This window comes from Anabas testudineus, chromosome 13 (genome assembly GCF_900324465.2).
Source record: "Anabas testudineus chromosome 13, fAnaTes1.2, whole genome shotgun sequence".
In the NCBI taxonomy this organism is placed as follows: domain Eukaryota; kingdom Metazoa; phylum Chordata; class Actinopteri; order Anabantiformes; family Anabantidae; genus Anabas; species Anabas testudineus.
In genome coordinates this window covers 6,125,797-6,134,786 of record NC_046622.1, presented here as the reverse complement: position 1 = coordinate 6,134,786, position 8,990 = coordinate 6,125,797, and the positions used below count along the sequence as shown (strand labels likewise).

The 8,990-nt window shown below is 41.0% G+C and overlaps 1 protein-coding gene across 3 annotated transcripts in view; it reads left to right on the top strand.

The window, feature by feature from the left end:
* stard13b (StAR-related lipid transfer (START) domain containing 13b) overlaps window positions 1-8,990 on the top strand; it is a 52,798-nt gene continuing 43,808 nt past the window's right edge. For 2 of the 3 annotated variants that reach the window (XM_026376306.1, XM_026376320.1), the window contains exons 1-3: window positions 1-226; window positions 1,422-2,461; window positions 7,835-7,978. In XM_026376306.1, coding sequence (XP_026232091.1) covers window positions 1,547-2,461; window positions 7,835-7,978 — 1,059 coding nt within the window. In that variant the 5' untranslated portion in view covers window positions 1-226; window positions 1,422-1,546. Of the gene's footprint in view, window positions 227-1,226; window positions 1,316-1,421; window positions 2,462-7,834; window positions 7,979-8,990 lie in introns of those variants that run through there. The other variant, XM_026376312.1, reaches the window with a different exon arrangement.

Sequence of the window (8,990 nt, the reverse complement as noted above, 5' to 3'; positions counted from 1 at the left end):
CACTGCTAGATGAACACTCCTGCAGGCCCCCAGGGAAACACATGAGGAGGGAGTGATAGTTGTGATGACAGGCTTGCCTTTTAGCAGAACAGACCTGTGGGGACATAAGTGTGGCTTTGCAAGGGACAGTCCAACCCTCTCTGCTTCCACAGGATTCAGCTACTGTTTCGCCATGATCGCAGTTCATCTATTTGGACAACACCGACTACTTTTTTCCACTCAGCAGGTGAGTCTTTTGTTTCCTGTGTTGCTGTGATCTGACTCAGGGATGACTGGTGTTTGCTTATGATGAATGACAACTCTTGATTTCTCTCATCATTAATTTAAACACTAAAGGCCGGGACCTTTATTTTGAAAAGTCTATCACAGGGTGCTTTTTTGGCTAAGTAGCTTGTGGTCTTGAACACTGCCAGTTCATTTTCACCCTTAAATCTGCTCCTTATTCAGCTGAGAGTAATGAGACCCTCTTTGCATGTGTGTTTTTTCTTTCTTTGTTTCTTGGAATGAACCTTAATCTCCTGTCCACTCATTTGACATTCACCCTGTAAGGACAGATTTTAAATAAGATGTAAAGTTACTGTATGGTATTGGAAATTCATGTATGCTCTATCCATCCAGTTTCCCATGAATTTACTATTTTTAAAAAGTATCCTCAGAGTTAGATTTAGAAACAAAAGGGTAAGTTTTCATATATAGACATTTTTGTGTGTGTTTGGTGTGAGCGAGTGTGTGTCAAGTGTCTCAAGGCCACGGTAAAGTCGCTGCCAAGTTCAGCTTTCACACAGAAGCAGCAGAGACCCTGTTGTGCAACATTGTGGAGCTTTGTTGTCTCATTTATGAAGTATTCTGAAATAACTGATTGAACATTTCTAGAAGATGGAAGAGAAAATTCTCTAGGAGGAATGTCTTGGATGACAGTCATCTGCAGGGCCACAATATTGTTTGTTTTTACATGTGTACTGGATGTGTCAGACCAGCTCAGGCTGTTTAATAGAAGGGCTTAATGAAGAGGTAAATGAGACGTTAATCACAGATAACCAGGGACATCATTTTTCCTGACGACTGTTGTAGTGAGTGTACTAAATCATCTACCGTGGAAGAGAAGTCGGATTCCTCTGTGTAGTGATGTCACCTCAATCGTGTGTGAAACAGATCCAGACTTGAACAGCCCAGCCTGAGCCAGATGTTGAATTTCACAGTAAACTCGCTGGCTGGCACGTACTCAGCTGTTCGGAGCTGGATTTAGAAGATTTACATTCATCTCTGGTGTCATACAGAGACTCTGATAATCACAGGACACAGAGATGTACTGAAAGTATGTATAATCATCGTTGTATCTCTACTGTGCTCTGTTTAAACAGTCTTCATTGCTCTCGCTATTACGTGCTGTCACTCACATGGTTTCATTTCTATCTATTCAGGTTATTTGCAGTTTGGTTTGATGAAGCATCTTGGATGAAAAATGGAGATCCAATGGAGAATGGAGAAGCTCAAGTACCTGTGGATTTATGTTTTGAATTATGAGAAAGTGTAGACTAAAACAAAAATGGAGAGTCTACCTGTCGTGAATGTGGAGGAACATCAGTTTCGGACACTTTTTGTATCACATACATTTAAAACACAGGAGTCGCCTCCACAGAGCTCCACCGTTTCAGCTGAGGGTTCCCTAGATCACAGTGGGGATGTGTGTGTCCCTGAAAAGAGTTTTGTTTGTGTCAATCACAGCAACACTGAATTTGCGGATACTGTGTGTTTTCAAGAACAAGCAACAGTCATTGCTTGGGCTGCATCTCCGGACCCGAGTTCACTGGTCTCCACTCAGCTTCATGCAGCAGGTCATGTGTCCTCATCATCCAGCCCAGCTGAGGACGGTTGTAGAAACGTCCCACTTCCTGTTGCAGTCAGCCTGGTCCAGCCAGACCAGCTGGATGAAACGCATCTTGGTCAGACAGTAGATTTAAACTGTGAATATGTAAAAACAGACTTAAGGAAGTTAAAGCTAATCTCAAATGGTAATCTCATTAGACCTCCAGAGGACCCATGTCCCAACTTTAGTCTGGACTCTCCCACTCCTCACCTCACTGTCCCCTCATCTGTCCTTGATTCAGGCCAGAAGGTCCTGGATGTCCCTTGCATCGTGAAGCACAAAGTGAGCTCCATCACCTTTTCAGACTACAGCTGCACCCCTGGAGCTGACAGCCACTCTTTTACCAATGGGAGCTCTGAGGATGGAGAGTCCTCAACAGAGGAGGATGATTGTCGGGATGATATTTGTAATGATGATGATGATGATGACGACGATGATGTGTTCCTAGAGCTGCCACAGAGTAGAGATCACAGATATTGGAGCAATAGCAAAGACACACAGAAGAGGAGAAGTGCCATGAATGCCCGAACAGAAATCGATCACACAGCCAACAACTGTGGTTATGAAGCGGAGGAGGAAACCAGCAGTAAGGAGGTATTTATCAAAAATACGTGCCCCTGCATGTTTTTATTATTCTACTAACTAAACAGAAGGATTTTATTTACAGTGAACTTAATATATGTGTTCCTGCAGTTTTCCATTTTCACATTAGATACAAGTGTAGACATTACATTAGTGCATATAAGTATACACATTACAGAGACAATTAATGATTTCTGATGTGAAATATCTCACAGTCACAAAGAATTGATCTTCTTATGCACTGTTCCACATATGCCGAACATGAATTGTATTCAACATATAAATATGTTCAAATGGGTTTTTAAAAAGAGAAACATATACTAATAATACTAATAAAGGTAATAAATAATAATAATAGCCACATATGAGGAATAAGTTACCTTAAATAAAGGTGCATACACTTCATTTAGTGTTTTTCAAGCACATGTAAATGCAAAAAAAGTCAGTACAAGGAAAGAAAATTTGTCACCTCAAATACATTTTCTTTCCTTGTACATACATTTTTCCATAGTTTGTAGTCAGCCAGCTCCCTGCAGCTGACTCCATTATGGCGTGAGAATGCATAGTTCATGCAACTATGTAGGAGTACACTGACATTTGTAAGGCAGATTCAGCAGGAATGCAAACAGCTCCTGCTTTCTGTCCACTCCCACAACAGGCAGCAGTTTTGAGTCCATCACAGGGCGTTTTACCACTGAACATAGACTTCCATTACTGACTAAATCTCTCCCTTATCTTTAACAAGTCATGGCACATGTCCTTTTCGCACAACCTCTACCCTGACCTTGGCTGTAACCATTCTGTAACCCATCATCCCTGCTTTTAATTGCCCTATTGCAGTCTCTCATGTGGATTCATAAATATGTTCAAATCTCTTAGATATGGTTTCTGTTACAGCTGTAGGGCACATAACTGTCATGCTTTACTAATCAGCCCACAGATAGTAGTGCACATGTAAACATGGCAGGGTAAATGTCTGGTGGAGATTAGCTTCTCTGTCTTTTGGTCGGGTTGGATGTGGAGATAATGCCAGCTCTGTGTGCAGAATGACATTCTGCTCTGAAAGGGTTGTTTTGGAGAAAAGCGGAAGAATGCAGGGAATCTTGGGAGCCTGTTGTAAATATAATCAAAGGACAGCAAATCAGTGCTTCTCATGGTGTCTCACTACAAGCTCTGTTATCATACAGTGGACTACAATCTGTCAATTACTGTAAGAAAGTCTGAAATGTGAGGCAACAGTTCCCGGTCTGTTGAAGATCAGTACATCTGATTACAAGCTGCCTTTTTAACTAGACATCAGTTTCATTGTTTTGAGTTTACAGTTGTTGAAACACTGTCTTTTTCTAGTTAAACCACATGTATCGAGTGCAGCATATGATGGTGAGCATGGTGAGTAGCAGGGCAATATTCAATGAGAAGCACAGCTACCTTAAGGAGAAATCTAAAGCTACTTAAAAACAAAACGTTTGTAGTTTCTGTAACTATACTGGACAAAACTGGCAGAAAAAAAACCCAATTAGAATCACTATCAAATAATGAATGTAGTTAAAATACCTGCAGGCTGGTGCAAAATGCAAACTACTAGTTCAGTTACATGTAGTTCACTACTCTCCAACACCACTAATATGCAGTTATTGAATTGATATGTGTCCCATAGAACTACGTCAGGCTCTTCTGACAATGAGAGAGAGTAAATATAGACAAAATATTATTATTATAGATAGTCTGACTAAAGAATGATTAAAAATAAACTGTGACAAAACTCCACTGAAGGTTCAGTTTACACAGAGAAGTCATGACATAGTTCACAGATGCACTTGGTTACAATAACCATATGAGGGCACTGTGTGCATAGTGTTTCCACTTGTCTCACCTCCCAACGTCCCCGTTTGCATCATTTAGCTCAATTCTGCCCCTAAAAATAAACATTTCTCCAACTCTACATACATGATATGGCTGTGCCTGTGCTCAGTTGTCGTCCTTCACTGCATATTAGGACTGTAATTTATTCCTCACAGTAGCCAGGTAGCTGTTGCCCTTTCGCATGACAGGCTGCTACATTTGGACACCTCCATGGTGATCTCTGGCACTCTCTGTGGGTGGCACCGACTAGGCACCGAGCCCAGAGCTCACACACTTAACTCCTCATTTCCATGTCAAAGCGGCTGTGTTGGCATTCACAATGTGGCCAATTTACACTGATAAAGTTATAGTCAGCTCACATTTTGTTGTCCCCAGAAGATAACGTTAATGCATTTATCTAAAGGATTGACTCATACCAGCTCAGTTGCCATGGTGTGAGGACGCCAGAGCCAGATCGAGAGGAGAGCCACAAAGAGATGAATCAAGGCTAGCATCTCACTTGAGCGTCAAGCCTCCTTTGGACTTTATTCCTGTCTAAGTAGAAGTGCCCGCATTCCTAAACAGCATCTTGTAGGGATGTCACTGAAAACAGACGGCGTGAATGTGTTCCAGGTTTGGCTCGAACACGTCTCAGAACGAGGCGTCTGTTTCTTGCATTTGTGTTTGTCTGACTTCTGGGTTTAATTAGAAGTCAAGCTCACAACATCTTCAGCTTCTTTTATTCCACCTTCTCACATATATTGTAAAATATGAGGGGTCTTTCACACAAATAACTTTAGAGGTCAATGTACATCATTATTTATACTTATCTGTGCACATACACTGACTCTGTACAACATTTGTCATGTATAATACTCAAAATCTTTTCAAGCCAGTGATGTGATGTGTATAACCCTCTACTCCTCCCAGGTGAATCTAAGCTTGTCATAAGCTTGTTGTAACTTTATACACTGTAAGATAAAGACATTTACATGTGGCACATTCTTAAATGCTAATTCAGAATTAAACCTCTAGTGACGTCATGTGTTCCAAGCCGAGACTCAGGTATAACTTAATAACACATGAACATGTACTCACACTCATTCACTCTTACAGTATTTAAATAAACTATCCTATCTCTAATCTGTGATGATATTATTATCTAATCTTGTCACTCATTAGGGGTAGTTGCTGAGTGTAGTAGCATCGACTTTGTCTGTTTTTTGTTTGGCTCTGAAGTGGAAGTACAGAAATGATCACATTTTGTCACTGATCAGACTAATGTGTGTCTATGGCTACACAAAGGCCTTTTAACGTGTTTGCACATTCAGAGGATTGAGCTGTTAAAACCTACTGGTCCCATGTCAAGAGTCTCTGGTCCGTGCCGTGCTCGAAAAGAAGACATAGAAGAGAAGGGAGGCTTTAATTTTTCTCCTTTTAGTGACCCTGGATGACCCATCAGGCCTCAGAGGTCAGCAGGGGATTGGCCAGATTTAGGTCATTCCTCAGGGATTGAGTGGAAAAAGGCACTTTCTTCACTCATGGGTCAGTCACCTGACCCTGGGTGGTCAGCAGGGTGACCGGAGCGTCTGGTGTCTGGTCCCTTAATTTCTCAAAATTTCGTTTGTGAGTACTTTAAGTTGTAATAAGGTGGAGAGTCATTAGCTGCTTGTGTGAACTGTATAAAGACACATTACTGACATATGCTAAACGTTGATGTCTTTTCAGAAACATATTTAACTAAAGACTGTGCTGTTTTAATCAAAATGTGTTTTTTAATAGTTACTAAAAGTAAAGTCGCTTAAGAAAACACACTCAAAATAAGGTCACGAGTTTGGCCTGTCCTCATTTGGACTCCACGTTCTATTTTTTTCTCAGGATATATTTAGTCAAACCGCATTGAATCAATTAAGAAAACTAAAACAAGTTTCATATTTGTTTCCAAAATAATTCAAAATATTTATTAAAGCCCTTCTGACAGAGACCACATCCTGTCTAAGACATTGTGGGGGGATTCCCATCAAAACATTTATTACAATGAACCTACTGTATTGTGCAAGTAAACAGCAATAATCAGGGTAAAGTCACAGATTTGAGTTTTGAATCCAAGAAATGAAGTCATAGTTTTGTTATTTTGTGTTTATTTTGAATGTAATGTTTCTGATTTTAACTGTCTGTGGATTTTTAAATTAGGCTAGAAGCAAAACATAAACATTACTATGATTATACAGTATAACAGCGCTGGGTTGATTACATCTGTCAGTGTTCTTCAACCAACTTTCATCAGTGCAGTGGAGTCTGCGTGAAACTGAGCATAAGTAGCTACTAGGATTTTCTTGAGAGACGTGTTGGGTTTTCTAATTCACTTCAATACAATGTTGTAGTTTTCTGTAGCTCCACATCGTCACGATTTAATCTAATGTTTAGATGATTTACTCATCAATTAGGGGTTAGATGTTTTGGATGAAGGGTAAAAGTCATATTAATATACTTTCTGCAGCGACAAAAAACACACAGACATGGGACAGCTGTAATTCAGAAGGTTGGTCGTTAGTTCGATCCCTGCCTTCTCCTGCTCCGATGGCCGAGGCTTGATCCACCGGGATCCTCAGATTTCAGAACAACAATATTAATTTATACTTTGAGGTGTATCATGCTGGTTTATGAGGCTGGACCTCCAGGTCCTCAGACACAGCTCCTGTCTGTGTGAGGACGGTCTATTTATATACACTGCGTGTCTGGGGAGTAGTGAAAGCCAGCACGAGGAATTCCATCATTCTCTGTATGTCACACATGTCTGGAGCACTCCTCCTTTGCCCTTTCACCCCGGGAAGTGGCTGAGGAGATCACATTTCCATGTGTCGTAGCAGTCTAGTCCACTGGTGTGGTGTCTGCAGTTTACAAGAAACTTTTTGGCTTTTTTGAGTTTAGAGTAGCATGGCACAGTGACAGATTCTCTCACCTCACCCGAAAGCTCTCATGTGTTAAATAAGTCTGGCTGCAATGACAGGCAATTACCGGACTAACTAATGAACCCGATTTTACTCCTGATTTCAATTACTGTTGCTGCTGCTCAGATTAAAAGTCAGATTAAAAAGTTCAGTTTAGATGAAGCATATAATTAAGACACCAAGCAATTCTGATGAAGTGCTGCAGCTTAATTTGACATTAACTTCGAATTAAGAAATGAAATCTTCTGGGTGTACTGTAGTTCTGTGAGTGAGTGAATAGGGGGTGTATTGTCTTTCAGTATTGCTGTGAATTGCCTGCAGTTTGCAACTTGCCATGATGCAATGTATTAAATAAGATGCGACTGTGTAAAAATTGAATAAAAATCATGCTTGAATTTTAAAAAATATCAATGAGTTGGATTAAAATGCTTTGATTTATGGTTTAAAAACAAGGCAGAATAGTTGTGTTCAAATGCACTGAAACTGAAACTGAAATTTACCAAGGCTGATGTTAGCTCCCTCTCTGACTCAGTATTTTCATTACACAGTAGCTCGTCTTTACTTATCCTAGTGTTTCCCTGATTATCCCCAGGAGTCTCCACAGGTCAAGTCTCCCTGGTCAGAGTCGATGAACCAGCTGATGAAGAAACTGGACCAGCTTAATCTGGATATCGAGGAGGCTCTGAGTGCAAGCTCGTCCCCCTCCGATACACCCTGCACCATCCGCAAGAAGCAGGTGAGTGTTCACGTGGCTTGTGTCACGACTGCTGTCACTCAGGTTCAGCTAATACATTTAACAGTTTGGTCTCTTACGTTGATAAAAACACTGTTATGAATCTGTCATGTTATGAAACACAATGTGGACTGCAGTTCTTGAACCTTCACAGTTTGTACTGTACACATTCCTGTTGAGTGCATGCTGCATACTTGGTCATGCTTTTTAAGCTTCCTTAAATCAATTTAGTTTGCTCTGTGGAGAGAAAATCCCAATGGATTCTTCAGACCTGTAAGCAACAGGTGTTCAACAACGTTTTATGACTTCGTCAGAATTCACTGTTCTTTAAAAAGCAATATAAACAAACTTTCTAAAATAGCGAAGACACAGCGTGCTGGCATCTTGTTTGTCATAACTTTGTATGTGTGACTTGTGAGATATGGACTTACAGTCCGTGTGCGACACTACGGGCTTTGTCAGGTCGTCTGTTTCATGATGAAGCTCTCAGATGCGATACAGTGCTTCAGCTCGGTCAGATTTGTGCCGTAGGAACAGACAGCTATTGTGCTCTTGGGATTGTGGCTGTGACCATGTAACTTTGTTCCTAAAGAGGTCTCTTCTCATGCTGGCGTGTTTCACGAAATATCTCACTAGAATTAGCATTCAAGAACAAAAGTGCTCTTTTGCATTCGATATGTATGTACAGAACAGAGGAGCTGTTGTATTGGACGGGAGTTTGTATGATTTGGTCCTTTCATGCCTCCCAGGCATCTGCATAGACATCCCAGGCATTCACTGTTCCTTGCTTTAACTAATGACAGCCGATTGGGCAAGACAAGACATCTTTACTGGGCTATTTGACAAGGTCATAATCTCTGTCCTCTCAAAAAAAGATCCACACATACAGCCTCCTTTGTGCGTCTCAGTCAAGCTGAATCGAGAGTGGAGATTTCACTTCCCCAGCCGTTGACCTCAGCCTCTTGTTTTCTTTCGCCCTGGCCACCGTTGAGACCGTCCTGTCCCAGTCTGTCCC